This window comes from Mixophyes fleayi, chromosome 6 (assembly GCF_038048845.1).
Source record: "Mixophyes fleayi isolate aMixFle1 chromosome 6, aMixFle1.hap1, whole genome shotgun sequence".
NCBI classification, from domain to species: Eukaryota; Metazoa; Chordata; class Amphibia; order Anura; family Limnodynastidae; genus Mixophyes; species Mixophyes fleayi.
Window position 1 is genome coordinate 195,159,142 of NC_134407.1, and position 26,530 is coordinate 195,185,671.

General features: G+C 43.7%; 1 protein-coding gene across 3 annotated transcripts in view; it reads right to left on the minus strand.

The window, feature by feature from the left end:
* Positions 1 to 26,530, minus strand: part of ITGB4 (integrin subunit beta 4) — a 70,216-nt gene that overhangs the window by 2,174 nt on the left and 41,512 nt on the right. The window contains exons 20-41 of one of the 3 annotated variants that reach the window (XM_075177831.1): positions 26,257 to 26,442; positions 26,047 to 26,150; positions 25,407 to 25,465; positions 25,301 to 25,324; positions 24,588 to 24,736; positions 24,325 to 24,504; positions 23,428 to 23,576; positions 22,361 to 22,568; positions 21,950 to 22,098; positions 20,848 to 21,028; positions 20,487 to 20,624; positions 18,216 to 18,398; positions 17,883 to 18,014; positions 17,476 to 17,670; positions 11,353 to 11,517; positions 7,121 to 7,267; positions 6,114 to 6,233; positions 5,881 to 6,030; positions 5,403 to 5,591; positions 3,561 to 3,716; positions 3,153 to 3,317; positions 286 to 402 (exon numbers count right to left, since the gene is read on the minus strand). In XM_075177831.1, coding sequence (XP_075033932.1) covers positions 286 to 402; positions 3,153 to 3,317; positions 3,561 to 3,716; positions 5,403 to 5,591; positions 5,881 to 6,030; positions 6,114 to 6,233; positions 7,121 to 7,267; positions 11,353 to 11,517; positions 17,476 to 17,670; positions 17,883 to 18,014; positions 18,216 to 18,398; positions 20,487 to 20,624; positions 20,848 to 21,028; positions 21,950 to 22,098; positions 22,361 to 22,568; positions 23,428 to 23,576; positions 24,325 to 24,504; positions 24,588 to 24,736; positions 25,301 to 25,324; positions 25,407 to 25,465; positions 26,047 to 26,150; positions 26,257 to 26,442 — 3,246 coding nt within the window. The remainder of the gene's footprint in view (positions 1 to 285; positions 403 to 3,152; positions 3,318 to 3,560; positions 3,717 to 5,402; positions 5,592 to 5,880; positions 6,031 to 6,113; positions 6,234 to 7,120; positions 7,268 to 11,352; positions 11,518 to 17,475; positions 17,671 to 17,882; positions 18,015 to 18,215; positions 18,399 to 20,486; positions 20,625 to 20,847; positions 21,029 to 21,949; positions 22,099 to 22,360; positions 22,569 to 23,427; positions 23,577 to 24,324; positions 24,505 to 24,587; positions 24,737 to 25,300; positions 25,325 to 25,406; positions 25,466 to 26,046; positions 26,151 to 26,256; positions 26,443 to 26,530) is intronic. The other 2 variants (XM_075177833.1, XM_075177832.1) reach the window with 2 other exon arrangements.

Here is a 26,530-nt window from a genome sequence, read left to right on the forward strand (position 1 = left end):
GTAGATAATCCGGCTATGTATGTATTTGTGTGCGTGTGTATAAATATATAATACATTTAGCATAGCAGATATTTTTCAGCGAGAATAATACTGCTAAAACCAAAACATTTTTGTATGTAAGTTATTCCATACCTACATAATACTGAGGCTTTTTGCTTGTTCTTTCTACTGCACATTTGTCTATAGTTGGTACACTTCAATTATAAGACTATTATGCATAGCATGGGGAGACACTGAAGGGTGAATACTACACACCTGGATGCTAGTGCTAAAAGCAGGATTTACCTGTGAAGAAGGGCTCTGACATCGTGGAGTGGGTGGTACTCATCTGACTGTACTCCCCGGGGAGATTAAAGACCTCTCTGCGTGTCATCTGCTGCGTCCCAAACTGAGAGAAATTCCCTATAAGAAAATAGATGATTAATAAATCGGAGCTACTTGTAGTCCACACACAAAAGGTATAGTCAATGAAATGGTGCTATGTGCTGTAACCAGTAGCAACGTATTGGCTGTCATTTTTTTTGTAGTGTAGTTTAAGAAGACTGAAGTCATACCAAATCTGGTTGCTATGGGTTACGACACATTTGAGCACAAAGCACCATTTCATTATTAAACGCTACATTTGCCCAATCTACAATAACTCTGTTCTTCCTGAAATAAGGAGATATCACATATTTGCTGCATCAATAGTAAGCTGTTCACAGCTTTGTCAGTCTCTGAAATAATTGTACTGAAGAAATCTGAATTGTAAGTCGCAACGGAATTACCTACCATATTGCAATTGTTCAACAATTTGCTACAGGGAATTACAGCTCATGTTTAATGCCGCAATCCAAACAGCAACCAATCAGATTCTAGCTGTCATTTTGTAGAATGTACTAAATAAATGATAACTAGAATCTGATTGGTTGTTATAGGCAACATCTCCACTCTATCAAACCTGCAGTCTAGTAAATATACCCTTAAGTCTCAATTTTCTTAAATTTGATAAGCCAGAAATAGCCCTGTAGCAAGAAACGCATCTGATTAGACAGAAGTCTCTGGTCCCCAGCTTGCCCGACACATACTACACACTACGACCAATAACGGTGGCTTTGCCATCCCTAACTTGCAGATGTATTTCCTATCTAGGTTTTCTCCTCAGCCTGGGATCTTGGAAGCGTTGGGACTTTAGATGTAAATGAATGGGCGAGGGTTAGGGGAAGATGGGGATTGGGGGGGAGGTTCTTGAATTTTTTAGAGACTTTTTTAGAGACTTTAACAGAATAAATAAAACGTTATTAAAAAGAAAATCTTGAATGATAAAATCTCCACTGCTCACCTCCATATGGATTGGAAGAGAAAAAGAGTCTTGACCTAAGAAGCACTCCAGGTATAAAGTAAATAATCAGTTAATACTAATATTTTAATGGTATGCATTAAAAGAAGTGTATGTCGGTATACAACTAGATAAAAAAGCGAAATATTTAAAAATAATAGTGTTGAAAAGAGTAGAGTTAAAAGTAGTATAACCCTGTGGTGGAGCCAATCTTGAGAGTACTGAAAATTGGGGAAGATCTGCCAGGTAGAGGTTCCTTACACATGTATATACACGATAGGTAAGGTGAGGAATAACCAAGGGAAGTGATTATAAGGTCCTATAGTATGGTAACTATGTTACATTCACCAAAACACTATTCCTGTTGTATCTATATAGACTCTAGATGGCAGTAGAACGTAAACTTCCTCCCTATAATTATAAATCACTGGAGAGTGTCCCTCTGTTATAAATAAATCAGAGTCTTAACCATAGTCAGAAGCTGAATCACTGGGTATTCCCAGATAGGCAAAACATACATAACGTGGCTTTACTTGTTCCCTTATAGCATAACTACAGGGAGACCACTCATTAGTGCAGCCTATATTATTGCCTTACCAATAAACTGTACAGTGCAATAACAAAGCGCCTTATTTTGTTATAATTGTGCACTTGTAACCAAAGGGATTCACCCTAATAGGAGACAGTGTGGTGCAATGGAAACCACTCATTCATACATCCTATATTATTGCCTTTCCACAAGGCTGCACCATGCAGCAACAAGATACCTTATTTAATGTTGTTATTGTGGATTTATAGGCAAAGGGATTCCCCTGGTAATAGGTTATATAGTACAATAATAGGTCGCTGTACTTAAATTTGGTGTGCACTTATAGAGAGAAGGATATCTACTCTAAAGGTAAGTTATTTCTTACAGCGGTAGAGCGCCGTGATTGTTATTGTTATGCGCTTGTGAGCAGAAGAATTTGTTTTATAGGTAAGTAATTCGATTCAGCGGCGAGACACCGCACTGAGAAATGTGTTAGTTTGTTTCATAAACAGAGACGTTCCCCCTAGTAGTGAGCAGTTAGATACAGCGGCACAACGCCGCGAATGGCTCTGCCCACTTCCGGGTTTGACGTCACCTATTGTGACGCCGGCCCGACGTACGTTTCGCTTAGAAGCTTAGGGAACAAGTAAAGCCACGTTATGTATGTTTTGCCTATCTGGGAATACCCAGTGATTCAGCTTCTGACTATGGTTAAGACTCTGATTTATTTATAACAGAGGGACACTCTCCAGTGATTTATAATTATAGGGAGGAAGTTTACGTTCTACTGCCATCTAGAGTCTATATAGATACAACAGGAATAGTGTTTTGGTGAATGTAACATAGTTACCATACTATAGGACTTTATAATCACTTCCCTTGGTTATTCCTCACCTTACCTATCGTGTATATACATGTGTAAGGAACCTCTACCTGGCAGATCTTCCCCAATTTTCAGTACTCTCAAGATTGGCTCCACCACAGGGTTATACTACTTTTAACTCTACTCTTTTCAACACTATTATTTTTAAATATTTCGCTTTTTTATCTAGTTGTATACCGACATACACTTCTTTTAATGCATACCATTAAAATATTAGTATTAACTGATTATTTACTTTATACCTGGAGTGCTTCTTAGGTCAAGACTCTTTTTCTCTTCCAATCCATATGTTATATATATGACCTTAGCACCCCCTCACAAAGTTTAGTTACTTAAGCAGTGAGGTTGGTCGTTGTCTAGTGCGGAGCGGTTTTTCCCTTTCCCCTATCTTCCCAGCCTTTCCCTTTGGGAATACTGCTCACCTCCATCCTGCGATTCAATTGTAATGATTCCCTCTCTCTCTGGTCCAAATCCTTGTGTAGTTTTGGCTTGTACCTTGAACTTGTAGGGCAGGTTCTCGTTCAGGAAGGGTACGGTCAAGGTGGTCTCAGGAATGTCACCTTCCACATAGATGTTCCTCGGCTCTCCTGAGATTGACATGGACAGTTGATGTAATCATGTATTTGTGTACTACTCCTATACAAATGTTTATATATGTTTTTGTAGGGTACAAGAAGGACAGCAGAATATCTATGCAAAGTCCCTAAGTGTGCATGGATTATTGACACAAATGATAACAAGTTAGTAACCCAAAAATAAAAACATTTTACCGATGATGTGTTAAGCGTTGTAGATCAGTGGTAAGTCTCAATCTACTTCAACACGCTTACCTCCTCCATGCAGCATCTCACAGGTAACCATGTACCCCAGGATTGTCCCGTTGGGTTTTCTTGGTCTCACCCAGCTCAGCTGCAAGGAGTCCGGTGTCAAAGCTGTGAAAACAAGGGGTCCGGGTGCGCTTGGGGTGCTCAGAGTGAATGGTGAACCTGAGAAGGAGAGCGACAATTAGGACATTATCCATATACTAACGCTAGTTCTCTAATTCTAAGGCAGGAGATTGTGTCTGCGGAGCATTCGTTTCATCTGTAGCAAAGGTGAACACAGGCACTGGTTAGTGGGGATCATTTTCTCTTTTAGAAAGTTAGATGCTGTACGGAAAATATCCCACCGCATCCCTAAGCTGTAACAGCTTCCACTCAAGACTATGCTGTGACTTTAGGATGTATTGTGAACGGCATTCAATTTTGTGAGGTTTAGCTTGAATTGTTTATGTGGCCGCACTGTCATTGACCATGGTCATCCAGTATGTAGAGTTAGAGGCCCAGCAAATGTCCAAGTCTTATTACAGTTCCTGTGTTATGGTGCAAGCATCTTTCAGAATTCTCTCCTTATATGTATCCATGGGGATTGCCAGTGCTCCACTGATAGGGTTCCTAAGTTTCCCTTTCACTAGTGTCATTTTCAGTTTAATGTTTCTATTTAATGGGACTCTGTGCCTGAAAAAATGCTTATTGAAATAATAATTAAAGAATACACAAAGGAGAAATACACGCCTGTTATTTGAGCCTGTATGTGGCTCGCAGTGAAGTCTTCTGCTGCACTGAGGACCTGATAACCCTACTTATAAGCCATGTGGAGGATGAGAAGACTTTTCTAGGGGCACTAACACCAAATTAGTGAAGCTTACTTGGCACTAAATAAGCAGGTTCTGTGATCACAGACAAACAGGTCCCCACTGAGATCTGAGGCACAGAGTCCAGGGTAACTAATGTTTGTAGGCTGAGCGGTGTCACCTTCACAACATTCTATTCAGTCAATGTCACCAGTTCAGTGGATTCTATCCTTCAAGTGGTTTGTAATAAGCATCCATCACTCCCATTCTGGGAGGCTTCAGGAAATCCCCATGTGCCCCAATTGCAATTTTTTTCTTTACTTGCTGTGAAATCCATTCATCCTAGGCCAGTGTTGGCTAACCTGTGACACTCCAGGTGTTGTGAAACCCTTCTAGCAAGCTGCTATATATTGGCAAAGCATGCTGGGACTTGTAGTTTCAGAACATCTGGAGTGTCACAGGTTAGCCAACACTGTCCTAGGCTAATTGCCAGATGCAGACCTCCCTTCTGAGGAATCCCTCTATTTAAGAATCAGAGCTTTCGGTTACACAGGCGTTTAGTAGTGGTCAACCAACAGGATGTGAGCACTGCAGAGGGTGGAAGTCTTCTGCTAAGCTGCCTCTAAGGGGAAGCTAAGCCCCATCGTGTCTGTGTTGGGCAATATATTTTTAGAGAAATAGATTGGAGTAATTAACAAATAAAAATAGACCCACACAGAAACTGAAAAGTGAGGGTGATATGTAACCTACACAGAGGCATAGAGCAAACCTTGTAGATATGTCCGACCATTGACAAGAACACTCATCATAGTGTTTAGCAATAAGGTGCCTGAAGTATAGCTTCATGGTTTGGTGCTAGGGTGCTAGGCAGTGCTGCTTTCATTGTCTATTCATCCTGTGTTCGTATTGCTTCTATGTGGATGCTATTTTGTAATCTCTACTTACAAATTGAAAGCATCGACCTTCATTCTCTTCCTCTGTGATACCTTATATGTGGGATCAGGATTCATGTAAAGCCAGGATAGAATTCTAGAGAACTCCTTAACTTGCTATTAGGTACCTGGTACAGGACTGAGAGGACTCTGGGGATCCACTTGTGACTCAATGGTGATGACGCCTTCTCGTTCAGGCCCCCATCCCTCATCGCTTTGTGCCTTCACCCGAAACATGTACGAATGGTTAGGGAGCAAATCTTCAACTACAACAGAGTTCTCCCTGGGGTTTGGGATGTCGATGGTTCGAGATTCACCTGATAGAAGAAAGGGTGTTGTACATCTTGACTCTTACATTACATTATAAACTATTCATGGCACAAGCTGTCAGTCAGTATTACAGTTCATAATAACATAATATTAACATATTGTTTGAGCCCTCTTTATGTCCTGTGAGAACAAGATAGATCTATTACACATAAAAGGCTCTCATACTTTTCTTGTGCCGATTAGTCCGCTAGAAACTAGAAGACAGAGCTACTTGGATCACAAACAACTACTAAGGCCATTGCTGGAACTTTGCTAGCACAAAAATTGCTTACATACCGCCATGGAGCAGCTGATAGTGGACCTTGTATCCCAGAACCTCTCGTTCACACTGAGGCTCCTGCCAGCTGACCTTTAAGGATGTAGGTCCCAATGCTGAGAACACTAAGCGGGTAGGAGTGTCAGGGATTCCGGGTGAGAGGCGGGACTCTGATTGGGTATAAGGACAGCTGTTAGTGCGGAAAATGGCTGCAGTCATAACAAGACACATCGGTAAAGTCTCCTACAGTCACCTTGTATGGCCACATCCAAGCTGCTAAGGGCATCGCGAACGTCCTCCGAGTGAGTGCGTCCTCTTCCAGTGCCAAGCATGAGTGGGGGTAGCCCCAGTCTGCTGGTTTGTCCTGATGCACCTGCGCAGACATAAGGTAGCGTTAATGGCAGTTTGGATACAAATTATACAAGGAGATCTGTAATTGTGAGCCGGGAAGTCCACATAGAGAAGAGGCTGGAAGCTCACTGGTCCGCATGCTGAGAACAAGTGCAAGACATGAGCACGGCGCTACTCGCTTGCTCAGATCCCTTTGAGAAGCAATGCTCTTGCCTAACAGCTCTGCTTCCAAAGATGTCGTTTGAACCGAGATCGAGCCGGAGTGTGAGCAAGCCTTGAGAGCCACACAACGTCTGCAGTAGGGAGCAGACACTGGACCCGCGTGCGTGGCAGGATCCAATGTTTGAGGATGGGTGGTTACAGCAGTGCAGAGTTAACCCCTCCCTGCCCAGAGACACCAGCGGTGAATTGTCTCTCTGGCTATGGAACGAGGGGCTTCAGCGGTGCATTGGGTTAAGGGGGTTATTGGGCCAGCCGCCAGGTTAACCCATTCACAATCAGAGAGGTCTGCCATGTAGTGTAAGAACGTTAAATATTTATTGCAAATGCACTGCAGGCCCGATCTGACAATGAATAAGGGAAAGCAATCCATGCATTGCATCCAGTAAACCCTGAAAAGGATTGTGTGGCATTTTAGTAATTCCCTATATAATTTGTGTTAGCTTTATTACGTCAAAGTCCCATACACTCTCGTAGATAGTTCAAACAATACTCCCCACTAGAACTCATTCCCACTTACTGCTATGGGGTCAGTCAATTGCACTTCTACTCAGGATTACTACAAAATGCAGCACAATCATTTTCACTTAGTTGGGTCTCACTGGTCAGGTGTTCGACAATGAGGATGGGATCAAGCATCCATGGAAAGCAATGACGAATCAGCATGAGCGAGACCTGTTTCCATGGTACCTATCACCGCGCGTGTCCCTCTGGGACTGTCGGCCATAACTATAGTGTCCCGGCTTGTGCAGTTGCCATGGTAACCCTTCACCTTTGCCCCAACAAGGAGTCTCTGAGGGTTCTGCATGCGAGGCAGAGACCCTCCACCACCCCGCTCTGCGGGAAGGGCAGGGAAAAGAGACAGCAGAAGATGGTGAGGAAATAATGGAAGTTTAAAAGAGTCTACAATAAAAAAGTCAAAGTACAAAAGGCAAAAATAGAGAGTGATTGAGGAAGAAAGAAAATCTGTGCAGGAATGAGATGCAGGTTATACGTGTAAGAAATATAAGTAATATTTTCATTCACGTGTTATTGGTCCCGTGCAGTTCAACCCACTCAGGAATTGTTTCTATATTTTTCAGCACATATTCTTCACTTACATGTTTCAGTCATAACATACTCATATTAACGATAAAATACTCATATAAACAAATACATTGTTATCCATACACAGAGAGAATGAGAATTCATGGACCCGTTTTCACTCACACTTTCACAACCTTGATGAATAGGTCCGGAGTGTGGGTAGGTAAATGACAGCTGGAGAGAAGAGCTATAGGAGGTGTGAGTGTGGGTAGGTAAATGACAGCTGGAGAGAAGAACTATAGGAAGTGTGAGTGTGGGTAGATAAATGACAGCTGGAGAGAAGAACTATAGGAACTGTGAGTGTGGGTAGGTAAATGACAGCTGGAGAGAAGAGCTATAGGAAGTGTGAGTGTTAGTAGGTAAATGACAGCTGGAGAGATGAACTATAGGAAGTGTGAGTGTGGGTAGGTAAATGACAGCTGGAGAGAAGAACTATAGGAAGTGTGAGTGTGGGTAGATAAATGACAGCTGGAGAGAAGAACTATAGGAACTGTGAGTGTGGGTAGGTAAATGACAGCTGGAGAGAAGAGCTATAGGAAGTGTGAGTGTTAGTAGGTAAATGACAGCTGGAGAGATGAACTATAGGAAGTGTGAGTGTGGGTAGGTAAATGACAGCTGGAGAGATGAACTATAGGAAGTGTGAGTGTGGGTAGGTAAATGACAGCTGGAGAGAAGAACTATAGGAAGTGTGAGCGTGGGTAGGTAAATGACAGCTGGAGAGAAGAGCTATAGGAAGTGTGAGCGTGGGTAGGTAAATGACAGCTGGAGAGATGAACTATAGGAAGTGTGAGTGTGGGTAGGTAAATGACAGCTGGAGAGATGAACTATAGGAAGTGTGAGTGTGGGTAGGTAAATGACAGCTGGAGAGAAGAACTATAGGAAGTGTGAGTGTGGGTAGGTAAATGACAGCTGGAGAGAAGAGCTATAGGAAGTGTGAGTGTGGGTAGGTAAATGACAGCTGGAGAGAAGAGCTATAGGAAGTGTGAGTGTTAGTAGGTAAATGACAGCTGGAGAGAAGAACTATAGGAAGTGTGAGTGTGGGTAGGTAAATGACAGCTGGAGAGATGAACTATAGGAAGTGTGAGTGTGGGTAGGTAAATGACAGCTGGAGAGAAGAACTATAGGAAGTGTGAGTGTTAGTAGGTAAATGACAGCTGGAGAGAAGAGCTATAGGAAGTGTGAGTGTGGGTAGGTAAATGACAGCTGGAGAGAAGAGCTATAGGAAGTGTGAGTGTTAGTAGGTAAATGACAGCTGGAGAGAAGAACTATAGGAAGTGTGAGTGTGGGTAGGTAAATGACAGCTGGAGAGAAGAACTATAGGAAGTGTGAGCGTGGGTAGGTAAATGACATCTGGAGAGAAGAACTATAGGAAATGTGAGCGTGGGTAGGTAAATGACAGCTGGAGAGAAGAGCTATAGGAAGTGTGAGTGTGGGTAGGTAAATGACAGCTGGAGAGAAGAGCTATAGGAAGTGTGAGCATGGGTAGGTAAATGACAGCTGGAGAGATGAACTATAGGAAGTGTGAGTGTGGGTAGGTAAATGACAGTTGGAGAGAAGAACTATAGGAAGTGTGAGCGTGGGTAGGTAAATGACAGCTGGAGAGAAGAACTATAGGAAGTGTGAGTGTTAGTAGGTAAATGACAGCTGGAGAGATGAACTATAGGAAGTGTGAGTGTGGGTAGGTAAATGACAGCTGGAGAGATGAACTATAGGAAGTGTGAGTGTGGGTAGGTAAATGACAGCTGGAGAGAAGAGCTATAGGAAGTGTGAGTGTGGGTAGGTAAATGACAGCTGGAGAGAAGAGCTATAGGAAGTGTGAGTGTTAGTAGGTAAATGACAGCTGGAGAGAAGAACTATAGGAAGTGTGAGTGTGGGTAGGTAAATGACAGCTGGAGAGAAGAGCTATAGGAAGTGTGAGTGTGGGTAGGTAAATGACAGCTGGAGAGAAGAGCTATAGGAAGTGTGAGTGTTAGTAGGTAAATGACAGCTGGAGAGAAGAGCTATAGGAAGTGTGAGTGTGGGTAGGTAAATGACAGCTGGAGAGAAGAGCTATAGGAAGTGTGAGTGTTAGTAGGTAAATGACAGCTGGAGAGAAGAACTATAGGAAGTGTGAGCGTGGGTAGGTAAATGACAGCTGGAGAGAAGAGCTATAGGAAGTGTGAGTGTTAGTAGGTAAATGACAGCTGGAGAGAAGAACTATAGGAAGTGTGAGTGTGGGTAGGTAAATGACAGCTGGAGAGAAGAACTATAGGAAGTGTGAGCGTGGGTAGGTAAATGACATCTGGAGAGAAGAACTATAGGAAATGTGAGCGTGGGTAGGTAAATGACAGCTGGAGAGAAGAACTATAGGAAGTGTGAGTGTGGGTAGGTAAATGACAGCTGGAGAGAAGAACTATAGGAAGTGTGAGCATGGGTAGGTAAATGACAGCTGGAGAGAAGAACTATAGGAAGTGTGAGCGTGGGTAGGTAAATGACAGCTGGAGAGAAGAACTATAGGAAGTGTGAGTGTGGGTAGGTAAATGACAGCTGGAGAGATGAACTATAGGAAGTGTGAGTGTGGGTAGGTAAATGACAGCTGGAGAGAAGAACTATAGGAAGTGTGAGTGTGGGTAGATAAATGACAGCTGGAGAGAAGAACTATAGGAAGTGTGAGTGTGGGTAGGTAAATGACAGCTGGAGAGAAGAGCTATAGGAAGTGTGAGTGTTAGTAGGTAAATGACAGCTGGAGAGATGAACTATTGGAAGTATGAGTGTGGGTAGGTAAATGACAGCTGGAGAGAAGAGCTATAGGAAGTGTGAGCGTGGGTAGGTAAATGACATCTGGAGAGAAGAACTATAGGAAATGTGAGCGTGGGTAGGTAAATGACAGCTGGAGAGAAGAACTATAGGAAGTGTGAGTGTGGGTAGGTAAATGACAGCTGGAGAGAAGAACTATAGGAAGTGTGAGCGTGGGTAGGTAAATGACAGCTGGAGAGAAGAACTATAGGAAGTGTGAGTGTGGGTAGGTAAATGACAGCTGGAGAGATGAACTATAGGAAGTGTGAGTGTGGGTAGGTAAATGACAGCTGGAGAGAAGAACTATAGGAAGTGTGAGTGTGGGTAGATAAATGACAGCTGGAGAGAAGAGCTATAGGAAGTGTGAGTGTGGGTAGATAAATGACAGATGGAGAGAAGAACTATAGGAAGTGTGAGTGTGGGTAGGTAAATGACAGCTGGAGAGAAGAGCTATAGGAAGTGTGAGTGTGGGTAGGTAAATGACAGCTGGAGAGAAGAACTATAGGAAGTGTGAGTGTTAGTAGGTAAATGACAGCTGGAAAGAAGAGCTATAGGAAGTGTGAGTGTGGGTAGATAAATGACAGCTGGAGAGAAGAACTATAGGAAGTGTGAGTGTGGGTAGATAAATGACAGCTGGAGAGAAGAACTATAGGAAGTGTGAGTGTGGGTAGGTAAATGACAGCTGGAGAGATGAACTATAGGAAGTGTGAGTGTGGGTAGGTAAATGACAGCTGGAGAGAAGAACTATAGGAAGTGTGAGTGGGGGTAGGTAAATGACAGCTGGAGAGAAGAACTATAGGAAGTGTGAGTGTGGGTAGGTAAATGACAGCTGGAGAGAAGAACTATAGGAAGTGTGAGTGTGGGTAGGTAAATGACAGCTGGAGAGAAGAGCTATAGGAAGTGTGAGTGTGAGGGAGGCATGAAAGCAAGACTCATATGACAGTATTTGCAAAGAGACAGGTGAGAGTTGGAGACAGTCAGAAAAGCGAGTGTGAGGGCAAGAGAAATAGACAAAGGATCATAGAAACTCCAGTGAATGTGACATCCTCCCCATCACTCACCATGTCCTGACATGACAGTTGTGTGCTGAGAACTGGTACTGCCAAACCTGTATGTCTCCTGGTGCACGCTGGGACTGAGTTGTTGGTACCCGGTAGTCACTGTGCGAGTTAGGCTGTTCCCGGAACCAGGGAAAGAAAAGTCCATGCGTCCATTGAGTAATTGTTCTGCAAGAAAAGGCGAATGGTATTGTTATTGTCATGATGAAAGAAATCTCAATGATTTTTTTCATACGATTTCGAAGTATCACAAGCCCTTGTATTTATGTGTATTATGTTTTATCCACTATAAAGCTTGAAACCGCCAAGTGGGCAGGCTGGAATGTGAGATAGTAATCTAGCAAGTATGACCTCAGGGACACTTAAAAAGATACCCTATAAATAGTGTATTTTAGCCTCCCTTGCTATATGCAACATTCTTTTATTTGTTTATTTTTTTTATGTTTGTGAACAGTTAATCGGTGCTAAACTAATGTATATGTGCTGTACTAATTACTATACACTGGCAGGCCAATGTATGAATATCAAGTCAGTATGTGCTGGGTTTTCCTATATATGTCACTGGATGTCAGAGTACAATGACCAATGGGCTTGTTAGTATTTCCTGAACTAATCAATGATTGTGTGATGTGAATTCATCCTGAGCTACCTAGTATGTGCCTACTAAACTAGTCACCAAACTACGCAATTCAGTATATTTCATTGTGTAATGAACTAGTAAATTTGTGCTGGGATGCTCATTGTGTATGTGACCTGTGGTCAGTAGGCTGTGAGGCTGGTGGATCTGTGCAGGGATCCTCATTGTGTATGTGACCTGTGGTCAGTAGGCTGTGAGACAGGTGGATCTGTGCAGGGATCCTCAATGTTTATGTGATCTGTGGTCAGTAGGGTGGGATGCTGGTGGATCTGTGCAGAGATCCTCATTGTGTATTTGATCTATGGTCTGTAGGCTGTGAGGCTGGTGGATCTGTGCAGGGATCCTCATTGTGTATGTGATCTATGGTCTGTAGGCTGTGAGGCTGGTGGATCTGTGCAGGGATCCTCATTGTGTATGTGATCTGTGGTCTGTAGGCTGTGAGGCTGGTGGATCTGTGCAGGGATCCTCATTGTGTATGTGATCTATGGTCTGTAGGCTGTGAGGCTGGTGGATCTGTGCAGGGATCCTCATTGTGTATGTGATCTATGGTCTGTAGGCTGTGAGGCTGGTGGATCTGTGCAGGGATCCTCATTGTGTATGTGATCTGTGGTCTGTAGGCTGTGAGGCTGGTGGATCTGTGCAGGGATCCTCATTGTGTATGTGATCTGTGGTCAGTAGGCTGGTGGATATGTGCAGGGATCCTCATTGTGTATGTGATCTGTGGTCTGTAGGCTGTGAGGCTGGTGGATCTGTGCAGGGATCCTCATTGTGTATGTGGTCTGTAGGCTGTGAGACTGGTGGGTCTGTGCAGGGATCCTCATTGTGTATGTGGTCTGTAGGCTGTGAGACTGGTGGGTCTGTGCAGGGATCCTCATTGTGTATGTGATCTGTAGGCTGTGAGGCTGGTGGATCTGTGCAGAGATCCTCATTGTCTATGTGATCTGTTGGCTGTGAGGCTGGTGGATCTGTGCAGGGATCCTCATTGTGTATGTGATCTATGGTCTGTAGGCTGTGAGGCTGGTGGATCTGTGCAGGGATCCTCATTGTGTATGTGATCTGTGGTCTGTAGGCTGTGAGGCTGGTGGCTCTGTGCAGGGATCCTCATTGTGTATGTGATCTGTGGTCAGTAGGCTGTGAGGCTGGTGGATCTGTGCAGGGATCCTCATTGTGTATGTGATCTGTGGTCTGTAGGCTGTGAGGCTGGTGGATCTGTGCAGGGATCCTCATTGTGTATGTGCTCTATGGTCTGTAGGCTGTGAGGCTGGTGGATCTGTGCAGGGATCCTCATTGTGTATGTGATCTGTGGTCTGTAGGCTGTGAGGCTGGTGGATCTGTGCAGGGATCCTCATTGTGTATGTGATCTATGGTCTGTAGGCTGTGAGGCTGGTTGATCTGTGCAAGGATCCTCATTGTGTATGTGATCTGTGGTCTGTAGGCTGTGAGGCTGGTGGATCTGTGCAGGGATCCTCATTGTGTATGGTGATCTTTGGTAAGTAGGCTGTGAGGCTGGTGGATCTGTGCAGGGATCCTCATTGTGTATGTGATCTGTGGTCGGTAGGCTGTGAGACAGGTGGATCTGTGAACCAGCCTTACAACCTACTGATCACGTTGGGCATTTCACTGTCATCATGTACGTTCCTCTGTGCTGCACTTATTCTTCTCCTGAGTACCTTGGCTCTCTCAAACTGGTCTTCAAAAGTCAATTTATATTAATTTTATGTTCTAAACGCCCAACAGAAGATATAGATTTCTGAATAGACATTTGTAAACATCCATATGGCAATCAGATAGCGTTAAACTTCATATATATTTTTTTATAGCTGCTGGCAAACACAGAATATAGACACAATATATGGACAAAAGTATTCTGAACACTTGACCATTACACCAACAGGGACTGTAATGTATTTAAATACATGTACTTTAATATGGAGTTGGTCTCCCTTTTGCAGTGACAACAGCTTCCACTCTTCTTGGAAGGCTTTCCACAAGATGTTGGAGTGTTTCTGTGGAAATTTGTGCCCATTCATTCTGTAGAGCATTTATGAGGCCAGGTACTGATGTAGGACAAGAAGGCCTGGATCACAATCTCCATTCCAGTTCACCCTAAAGGTGTTCGATGGGGTTGAGGTCAAGGCTCTGTGCGGGCCAGTTAAGTTCTTCCACATCAAACTCATTAAACCATGTATTTGTAGCCCTTGCTTTGTGTAGTCATGTTGGAATAGAAAAGGGCCTTCCCCAAACTTTTGTCATAAAGTTAGAAACATAGCATTGTCCAAAATGACTTGGTATGATGAAGCATTAAGATTGTCCTTCACTGGGGATAAGGGGCCTAGCCCAAGCCCTGAACAACTGCCCCATACCATTATCCCTCCTCCACCAAACTTCACAGTTGGTATAATGCAATCAGGCAGGTAACATTCTTCTGGCATCTGCCAAACCCAAACTCGCCCATCTGACTGCCAAACAGAGAAGCGTGATTCGTCACTCCACAGAACACGTTTACACCACTCCATCCGACACTTGGCATTGGTCTTGGTGATGTAAGACTTGCATACAGCTGCTTGTCCATGGAAACCCATTCCATTAAGCTCCTGCTGCACAGTTTTTGTGCTTACATTAATGCCAGTGGAAGTTCGGAACTCTTCAGCTATGGAATCAGCAGAGCGTTGGTGACTTTTACGCACCATCTGAATTAGCAATCGTTGACCATGCTCTGTGATTTTACGCGGCCTTCCTCTTCGTGGCTGAGTTGCTGTTGTTCATAAATGCTTCCATTTTCTAATAATATCCCTTACAATTGACCGTGGAATATCCAGCAGGGATGACATTTCATAAACGGGCTTATAGCAAAGGTGGCATCCTATCACAGTACTACGCTTGAAGTCACTGAGCTCTTCAGAACGACCCACTTTGTATCACAAATTTTGCAAATGGAGACTGCATGGCTAGGTGCTTGATTTTATACACCTCTGGCAACAGGTCTGAGTGATACACCTCAATTCAATAATTAACAGTTGTGGCCAAGTACTTTTGTCCATATAGTGTATATGCATTATTACTACACTATAAATAATGGTTTTATGGGCAATCTACACATTATCCGGAGAATATGAAGGCATAAGAGACCATGGGCCTTATGCAGAGTTGAAAGCAAAAACATAAGTGCAAATTCGATACTGTCTTTTACTCTGTATTAAGAGCCTTCTTAAGATACATGTGACCAGGAATAGTTCCATGTTCTGAGGTCAGGGCATTGGAAATTCCTGGTTATAAATATAACGGCTAACAGCTCATTCGCGATGTGAACCCCTAGCGGTGCCAGTCTAGCGTTGTCAATTATGTTTTTTCATTTGCCGCAGACCCGGATTATTATATCAAGATGCCAGCATTGCCAGCCCAGACAATAGAAGGGGTGAAAGAGGGTAGTATAGGGTAGTATTTATGGCACGTAAAGAATTTTTAAAAAATGGTGTGTGTTATTTGTATTTTTCTATGTCGCAATACAGGTCCCAGTGGGCATCAGTTGCTAGAGATGCTGGCACTTGTGGTTCACCAGGTGGCAGCATTCCCAACCACTCAATGGCCTGAATATTGGTTGCGAGCTTTTCTTTATTTTTTACATCAATTACAAGATCATGATCATCAACACGGATGTCGCACCAGATACACTTCCTAAATGCATATCTGCAGCTGCTTCCCACTCTACATAGTATGTGAAGAGCGTTAACACGCCCTTACTGTACTATCGCTACCCCATCCCCCTCCTACCCTCCCCCGTTCCGCCTCTATATAATGTAGAGCTGCAACGGGGAGATCTAGTGCAGACTGAAATGTATATTCCCGTTGCGCATGTGCAGTAAGGAAAAGCGCATTTTTTTTTTTGTTTCGGAGTTAGGTCCGGCTCTTCATGATCACATTGCCTGCCCAATCTATAACCTAGAATACTCACCGCACTGTGCTGGTGGGGTCTGCAGGAGGAGGAGGAGTATCAGCATTGTTCCCCTTCACCTCTCTGCTGTGTCTGTCCCCAGCCTCTACTTATTTTAAAGCAGAAAGCATGGGATGGTTAATGTAAGGGACAGGGAATTGCCATGTAGAGGCACTGAATGTTTGTGTTATGGTGACCATATTTGCAGGCAATAGGCTGGAGGCTGGCGAGGTTCGGACACTCCGTTGTATGTGTTTTGTAGTCAGTATATGTCAGTGTGCAGTGTGGTGAGTCTAGGCTGGTGTGTATAGAGACGTCATTTGTAAGCTTAGCTGCTCCCTATTGGTTCATGTGGCTAAGAACTGAAAGATGTGGGAAACAAAGACTGTACAGTGCATTGAAGGGACAATAGTGCATTACATTTCTTTATTACAGCTGTCCCCACGTTTAACGAAGCCACTTTTATAAGCAAGAATGAGAGTGTAAACTATACATATGTTTCAGTATATATTGGGCTTGGTGACTGAGCTTTATTACTAGGGAAGCGTTAGTTGGTAGAGCTACATAATAAATTAGGGAGACATAACTGGATTCAAAATTGCCAACATCTCCATAAAGAAACCCCAACCCTATTGGCTAATATAGAGAGGAGCAGAGTAAGGCAGAAGCAGTGAGAGGACGAGCTTGGAAAGATACCCGTTTTACAGCTGCTAAGGCAGGTAGTATCATACATGCAGGAATAGGAACTATAGAACTATATAACTGTAGTCAAAAGCATTGATATGAGCAAAACATTTTCATATCGAAGGTTTCATGATATTATGTAGTGTCCTGTATTGAGTTTTCTAACAGTCTTTGCCAAACCTAGCATTTCTTTTCATAATTTTAGCAGCCAAATATATTAAAATACAGCTTCAATATATCACATATCAAAATTATTTCCACACCCAGTCACTTCATCAGAAATAACAGTGAATTGCAAACAATGATTTATTATTATAATGGGACCTCCCAAAATTGTGGAATCAAAAAAACAAAAATGGGACACCAATATGACCTGGTCCTGGGAACCCTATGCATGACAAAGAAATACCGATTTGTGACATTTTGTCATATATGCGTAGATAATATCGTTTCTGTCTCCCTCTTGTGGATCCTAGGCAGATTGCATCTTCAATCCCCCTTTTTTTTTTAAATTAAAGAATATTGTAAACAGTAGATTATTTTATTTTAGTTCTTTCTGGTTACTTTGGAAATACTTTGTAAAAACAAAATCCTTGATATATTTTTTTCTCATGCAGTAGAGTCCAAGCCCACGTGTAAAATGGCAAATGTGCGCTCTAAGTATACGAGCATGACCAGGAAAGTCTTCTCATTACAGAAGTTGAACCAATAGTCCCTGTATCCGTTGACTTATGCACCACACCAATGAAACATACATCAGAATGCTGACAAGACAATCATGCAACTGCAGGCTGTTAGCACTGTACACTGATAGGGCGTTGACGGGAGGGAGGAAAACACATAGTACTGTACCCCCCCATTGTCCTGTGGTCACCTTCTGGAGTTGCACGCACGGTCCCCCTCCTCATGAGAGAGCTGGAATTGTCTGTATGGTCTTGGAGGCTCTCTGTGTCTGTGGACATGGTGCTGCTGACGGACAGCCGTGGGATGACTTCTACGGGGAGTTTCCATGAGACATGGCGCAGATCCAGTTCTGACCCCAGGAGTGGTACGAATTTCCAGCGCTTGCCTTCAAGGGACAGGGGCGTCTTAGATGGGGGGGCACATATCGGGGAGGAAGGGTGGGGTGGGAAATGGGAGATTGCAGGGTAAGGGACAGTGTGGTGCTAACAGCCAGCAGACTGAGCCTGCAGTACATGACTAGCTGGTCTGGGTACATCTTTCCACCCTTCCCACTATACTAGGTGTCATAAGGGCGGGTGTCATCAGGCAGCTCCTTACCTGACTCATCAGTGACACTAGGCCTCTTGCTTCCCACTGGAGATCTCATGACATCCGAACTATACATGAGATAACTGTCGTATTCTTCTCCTCCCTCCGCATCAATAATAGGAACATCCGGGATAATAGGAACTACAAACAACCAACAGCAGGGGCAATTCAGTAAAAAGTCATAATAACATAAATATTTCTTCCATATAATAGACAGGGTACCACTATAAAGCTGTATAGTGTATATGTTGTGTGGTAAACCACAGCTTGATGATACTGATGCAATATCGTGTGTTTAATTGTTTAATTCTAATCATAGTGTAAGTTCTGGAGGGTACTCACTGGACATTGGCCGGGCCGGCTGGGTGGCCAGGTTCATGGTGGCTTCTCTCTCTGGTCCCCAACCTGCTCCATTGCAGGCTTTCACAGTGTACCGGTACGGCTGAGATTCCCGCAAGTTCTCAATGAGAACCATTCGCTTCTTTGGACCATTGAGTTGAACTTTCTTCATAGCTGAAATAGGTTCTGCCAGAAACACCAAGACATAATATAACATAATTGATGTGTCCATATGCCACAGGGTGAAGGTACCCAGGGGTTGTGCTTTAGTAATGGATAACCTAATTCTGCACTGCGATGTCTGCACCATGTAAAGGGTTATAACTGTTAGGAACAATGTGAGTAGGTGCAATATTTGTGGGGTCCTTTTAAAGTTATTGGTTAATTCTCAACTTATCTGATAATCTATAAAAATGTTAAAACAATATTTTAAAGCAGGAAACTTTTTGCTACCCAAATCATCGGTTAAACCTAACTAGTAAAATAAATTAATTACTTTAAATCTCATATTGCTTCCATATGTTCCAAATAGGGAAAACCATTTCCAGAAGGCAAGCTACAACTGCTACCACCTCCTCCTAGCCCCCTATCATCACCTTCCAGAACACAGTACTGTACCTGCTACCACCACCACCTTGCCCCCTATCATCACCTTCCAGAACACAGCACTGTACCTGCTACCACCTCCTCCTAGGCCCAGAACACAGCACTGTACCTGCTACCACCTCCTCCTAGGCCCAGAACACAGCACTGTACCTGCTACCACCTCCTCCTAGCCCCCTATCATCACCTTCCAGAACACAGTACTGTACCTGCTACCACCACCTCCTAGCCCCCTATCATCACCTTCCAGAACACAGTACTGTACCTGCTACCACCACCTCCTAGCCCCCTATCATCACCTTCCAGAACACAGTACTGTACCTGCTACCACCACCTCCTAGCCCCCTATCATCACCTTCCAGAACACAGCACTGTACCTGCTACCACCTCCTCCTAGGCCCAGAACACAGCACTGTACCTGCTACCACCACCTCCTAGACCACTACCATCACCTTCCAGAGCACAGCACTGTACCTGCTATCACCTCCTCCTAGGCCCAGAACACAGCACTGTACCTGCTACCACCTCCTCCTAGGCCCAGAGCACAGCACTGTACCTGCTACCACCTCCTCCTAGACCACTACCATCACCTTCCAGAACACAGCACTGTACCTGCTACCACCTCCTCCTAGACCCCTACCATCACCTTTCAGATCACAGCACTGTACCTGCTACCACCTCCTCCTAGACCCCTACCATCACCTTTCAGATCACAGCACTGTACCTGCTACCACCTCCTCCTAGACCCCTACCATCACCTTTCAGATCACAGCACTGTACCTGCTACCACCTCCTCCTAGACCCCTACCATCACCTTCCAGATCACAGCACTGTACCTGCTACCACCTCCTCCTAGACCCCTACCATCACCTTCCAGAGCACAGCACTGTACCTGCTACCACCACCTCCTAGCCCCCTATCATCACCTTCCAGAACACAGCACTGTACCTGCTACCACCTCCTCCTAGGCCCAGAACACATCACTGTACCTGCTACCACCCCCTCCTAGGCCCAGAGCACAGCACTGTACCTGCTACCACCTCCTCCTAGACCACTACCATCACCTTCCAGAACACAGCACTGTACCTGCTACCACCTCCTCCCAGACCCCTACCATCACCTTCCAGATCACAGCACTGTACCTGCTACCACCTCCTCCTAGACCCCTACCATCACCTTCCAGAACACAGCACTGTACCTGCTACCACCTCCTCCTAGGCCCAGATCACAGCACTGTACCTGCTACCACCTCCTCCTAGACCACTACCATCACCTTCCACAACAATTCCTCCTATTCTGTATATAAGATGCTCGTCTCCAAATGAACCCAGATGTGGAGTATTTAAAATCCAAAATAATACATTAGAACCAAGTTCAGTTGTCACCTGAGCTTCATCTCATTCAGGGTTTCTTAATATGTTCTTATCACATAGCACCTAATGTCTATAAACGTCTACCATGTTTGGTTTTAGTTCACTTGTGTCTCTGCAATAATTGATAAAGGGAGAAATGCCTAAGTAGAATGGATCAATGTCCACCTGTAGCAACAATATAGTTAGTTGTTCATTTAAAAGCTGGTATCAAGTGAAGTGCAAAGATCTCTAGTTCGCCACATTACTGGCGGAGGAGGAGGATGAGACAGAAGTTAAATTAGTATTAGCATATACTTACGGTTGTCCTCATTGACCATGCCGTAGTTCACTTCGTAAGCTGTAATATTGCCGTTGGTCTCGGCAGGTTCTGCCCAGCTCAGCTGTGTCACCGTGCTTGAAATGACATTGAAGGCCAGACGGCCTGGTTCACTTGGGACTATGGAAGAAAAAAAATAGAGGTTACATTTACCATTGTGACAACTTTGTGGTACAGCACAGCATATGGCATCACAGAGCATGTTATAGCAGAATACATTATGAGAGCAATGCTGTGCTCATTAAATCCCAACATGGATTCAACACGTACAACAGGTAATAACGTATATGGGACATCAGTGCTCCAGTGTTCCATAAACTGACTCTGAGCACAGAGTACTTACCATCCTCCAAAGTCTGACACGTCACTATATCCGAATAAGGTCCCTCTTCCAGGGCGTTGTAGGAACACACTCGCATCTCGTAGTCACAGTACGGATATAGGTTGACCAGCTCCGCTGAAGGTACCTTGGTGTCTACTACAGTGGCATCCGACTCAGAATCTCCTTGAATCCAGTACCGCACCTAAATGGGGATAAAGGAAATGTAACAAAACTCAGGATATCACACACATTCTGTAATCAGAGTCCATGTTCTGGAGACAGTATATTTTCTACGTCTGTTCCACTGAACTGGACAATGACAGACTGAGAAGGTCTAGACGAACCACCGGCCATTCTGCCACAAGGGGCCGTGCCATTGTCATCCGTTATTCAAACCACCACAACATTTACATATGACCAGTGTGTGCTTTAAAATATAAATATTGACATTTTGAGGCATTATTAGCTCTACTACTAAGACAAATATCGCCAACTTATGTCTAAGAAATTATAATTTTTAAATTAATTTCCTTCATTTTGCTGTCCAAAATGTACTGCCTGAGACAGGCAGCAAGTTTTGGACAGCAAAATGCAGGGAATTAGAAACATCCCATTTTAGGTCAAACATCCAATAAGAATTTGAGTTGTATTTCTTAAGATTCTAGAATGTTTAGTAATTCTACTCCCTCTCCTTTAGTTATAAAGCTATTGGCATTAGAAAGTGGCTACAGAAGATTCGGAGGGCAAGTTATGGATTAGTCAATTAAGTAAGTAAAGATGGCCACATATGTGTACATCGAGTTGGCTAATTTGGCCACTGTATTACCGATATTGCAATTGCACAGTGCATGGCCCAATCTGGGAGGACAATTAGGCCTGGGGTAACAGCTAATTTTCTCATGTAATGTTTTATGTTGTCATTCTCGTTTGCTTTGATTATTGTAAACTATTAATCTATTTTTAAAAACAGAAGGTATTTTTGAAAAAACATGGCTAGCATAGTATCAAGTTTTTAAAGTAATACTGACTCAAAAAAATGTTAATTCAATATGATTAATGCAGCACTACCAAAGTGGGTTTATCACACAAACATTGGTTCACCAAGGATGACAGCGTTGCTTACTTTGTAACCAGTAATTTTTCCAGGTGGAGGCATCCAGTTGGCTCGGATTTTCCTAGCGCTAACAGCCTGGGCACTCAGATTAGCGGGAGCGCCGATCTTCCCACGCGGCGACTGGAGAGACTGTGCTGGTATCGTCTTCTGCACAACTTCTGCGGGGTTATATCAGAAAAGGAGCGGGGTATTAAAAAATAAAAACTAACTGTCGCCACTGGAGAAAATGTTCAATAACCCAAAGCGAATCAGACCCCTGCTTTCATTGTCCTACTTGTACTACATTCATGAAAGCCAATTTGTGATTGGTCACTGCATAACTGCACTCTCTTCATAAATTTTCTCCAATGTTTCCAAAGTCTTTTAACTGTTTTTGCTAGCGCCTAGAAGCCACTGCTAAGAGTTTCCGAAAAAGCTCACCTGCGCTGTCGTCAATGGTGATGGTACACTGTGGGTACTTGCCAATCTTGGCACCGTACTTTGGGTTACTCAGCTCCAACAGGAATTGTATAACCTGTCGGTTTCCCAGCAAAGTGTCCACCTCTGATCTGCCGAGCAGAGGAACCAAAATTTCTGACTGCGTTTCGTCTCCTGGGAACGTGACTTCCCCCTCGGAGAACGCGTAATCCTAAAAAAAGAAAAAGAAATGGGGTTTTTTTTTACACAGCAGCCAAAAAAAACATGGAAACAATCACAGGGACAAAGACAACATCCGATGTACCATAATGTGTATATCTCTGCAGTAAAGTGGAAAATAAAAATTCACAAAAATATTTTGAATTGTTGAAGAATTGGAGAATTGCACAACTCTGTAATTCCTTAAATGTCTGAACGGCTATTTACTCCAAAAAATCATTTAGAGGTTCCCACCACATCCAAGTCACTGCCTGATGCTTCAGAATCAGGCAGTGGTAGTATCCGTACCAGGCCCATGGGCTCTGGAGGGCTATTACCATCTTACAACGGGAGCATTCTCCACTTTGCTGTATATGGAAGAGTTTTGGCAAAGCTAAAAACAACAAGTAGTCAACAGAATCCTCTTTGATCAACTTAGATAAAACAAACACCTAGCAGCACAATGCATAATACACAAACGTATTTAATGGTACAAAACTACAACATTGCGAATATTACTACTTATATTTAAAATATGGACAAGGAATTAACGCTACTTTATGAGTTGTCTTGAATTAGAGACAAACGAGCTGTGCTTTTGGAGTGACTGTGGAAAGTTTGAGAAAAATGGTAAATGTATTATCCATATAAGTGTAACCAATAATGATCAACTGTACAAACCTTGGTTGAATGGTGTCAAAAGAGATGTGTAGATATGCGCTATGTAATCTGGTTGTAAATGACCCTTTACAGACACCCCAAAATCACACATTAAGTTACCAGTCAGCAGGTAGCGAGGTAACGGAATCATAGAATCGTGTCACATTCACACACAGGTTAGAGATACAGTTCTCCAACAGAGCAGTGCCCACCTTGCCCTCGCGAGCCGTCAGGTCCTGTGATCGGTAGGTAACCTGTGTCTTGCCACTCTGCAGAATCTCACGGGACAGTGGAACACGGGCAAATTGGTCCTGGCGGCTGTAGGTATACGCTGGCTTCACGAAGGTCACAATACTCTTAGCTGTGACATAGAGATTGTGTTACAAAGATTAATATGTCTGGTACATGGCTCTGTGATCAGCAGGAGGATGGAATAAATTGGCATATTACAAATTTAAGACAAAAGGGGGGAGAGACATACACGACGGAGAGTGTGAGAGAGCGATAGAGAGACAGACATACAGACAGAGAGTGAGAGACAAAGACAGAGAGTGAGACACAGAGAGACAGACAGAGAGAGAGACGGACAGACAGAGAGACACACACAGAGTGAGAGAGACACGCACACAGACAGAATGAGACAGAGACACATAGACAGAGAGATAAAAGCTGTAGAGAGTTAACATGTAGGAGTATAATGTCAAGTGTGTGTATATATTGATTAATAGCACTGAGGCAGTTTAATGAAGTGGAGAAACAGTAAATAACTTTATAATTGACCCTAGTCTCTCTCTCTGTCTGCGTGTCTGTCTGTCTGTGTGTATGTGTGTGTCTGTCTGTCTGTCTGTCTGTGTGTCTGTCTGTCTGTCTGTCTGTCTGTGTGTCTGTGTGTGTATGTTAGGGAATTTAGACTGTAAGCTCCAATGGGGCAGGGACTGATGTTAATGAGTTCTCTGTACAGCGCTGCGGAATCAGTGGCGCTATATAAATAAATGGTGATGATGATAAAGTATAAAGAGAATCCCAGAAAGAACATGTTGAATGATTTATAGCATAATGTACAGAAAGACATAGTGAACATATATGATATCTAACATCACTGCTCCCACCTTGCTCTTTTATGATGGTAATGTTAACATTTTTTCGTCCCAGGCGGGCAATCCCTGTGGGAACATCTAAAGCTTCCACTAACAGCTGCTTCTCGTCGTCATCCTCTGGTCTGATAAAGAGGGGAACTCTCACATCCACCATCTCCACTCCCTCCTGGAATTCCACCAAGCCGTGGGCATCTGCAACAGACACACAGGGGTGAGGAAGACGGGGAGACGTGAAGACAACGCGTAGGCCGCAGTTAGAGGACCGCTGCCCTCACCTCTGTCGGATGTGACTGTATAGTAGCCCGGGGTGACCTTCATGTCTTGGAACGCCTCTTGCGTGACATGTTTCTCCGTGACTTTAACAATTTCAGGTTCAGCCTCCCGTGGAGCCATCAATACTGTGTCTGTGATTGTGTGATCCTGTCTGAAGACAATTATGTTACTAGGTCATTTACCAGCGAAGGGCACAGAGAACACGAACCGCTATTCCTGCTGTGGCCTCACAGATCAGCAGCTACAGCTGACTTTACCGCAGAACGACATGCGCAGCAAGTTCCCTCTTTTTAAGGATGAGCAAATACTTCACACATATTCTCAATAAGAAGTCGGACTATGTGTAATGCCACAAAAACTACATCAACTTGTTTTCAGGTTCAAGATAGTAAAATCAGATTGCAGGGGAGAAAGCGACACACATTTGAAGGCGCCAGGAAGACAAATGTATTATAAAAACAGAAATCAAAGTGGAGGTGAAAACATGATAGTAGGTTGGACATTCAGATGAGAGTTTTCCTTTTCCTGACCAATCACAGTGCAGAATCTGTAATTACCAGACTAAGCATCTGCAGAGATAAACCACGAAATAGAAGAGTAGGAGAATACACCGACGTATGTGCTGTACACGTTTTGTGATTGTGCGCGTTTCACAGTTGTATGGAGAGGGACAAACAGGAAAACAAATAGCAAAATAATACGCTTTTCTTTGTACCTTTTGCCGGCATTGGACTGCAACCTAAAAGGACATAAGAAGAAGTGCTTTAATTTCATGCATTGTGCGAGGTGAAAATACTACTATAAGCAGAGGTCAGTCTTACCGGAAAGATGTCTGCTTCACCTTGTGAGTTCCAGGTATCACTTTATACACCTCGTTCAGCTGAGGGGAGAGAAGTGTGTATTAGAAGCACCGTTCCCTGACCATGGTTCCTGGTACACCAAATAGATGTGTGGACTATGGGCATCCACTAATGTCTTGGAGTTTATTTCTAGCCTTGGCCACTTTATGAAGCAGGACAGAATCCTCAGTGCCTCCGTTTCCATGAATTGATAACCAATGTAGTCAGTACTTTTGCAATGCTAATACTTGGGTTAGCAGTCATTTTTGGGGTTTTTTGCAAGAGAAGCGTAAATGTAGTAAATAGCATGAATACTGTTGTATTAATAGTGTAAGGATCTGGGGCCTGTTTCATTAGTGATCTTATCTTGTGCAAAAGATAAGATGCTTATTTTAAGAAGAAACAGGGAGATAAGAGTGAAGTTAAGATGGATTTTCATCTTAACTTAAGAAATTCTTCACTTTACGCAGTGGATTTTGCTTCTTATCTCCCTTTTCTGGGCATGAACAGAGTGGATTTGCTTAAGATAACCAAAAAACAACAGATAAGATCACTAATGAATCAGGCCCCTGGATCTCAAGTCCCAGTGTGTACATTAAACTTAATTCCCATCAACGCTCACCGTTTCCTCGACTTCTCGTCGCAGTTGGTCACATTCCCTTGTCTGAGGCTTGGACAGGTTTTCGGTAAAGAGTCGAGCCAACCGCAGCGAGACACCATATGGGACTGAGGGAGAGGAGGAGTAGAAGGATATATTACAGATACTCACTGGATACTGTTTCCTAACCTCCCTCTAATTCTGTCCCTGATCGCAGTTGTGTTTCTCTCATACCCAGCTCCTTAGGATTCAGCTCTCCCTGTGAAGGAGGTGGTCGGTGAACATTGTTTGTGATCTTCCATCTAACGGTGTCCCCTCCTTTCATGTGTCCAGATCGTACAAGCGGAGTGTTCAGGTAGTCGGAGGACATCAGGCTTTGCCGCAGCATGTAGTGGTCTTCCTTAAATCCCACCGTGCGTCCTAGGACAAAGACCAAAGTGTTTGCCTATATTGGCTCGTAATCCATCTGAGTTATATTACGCAGCGATGTACATTGAGGGGATCGTGG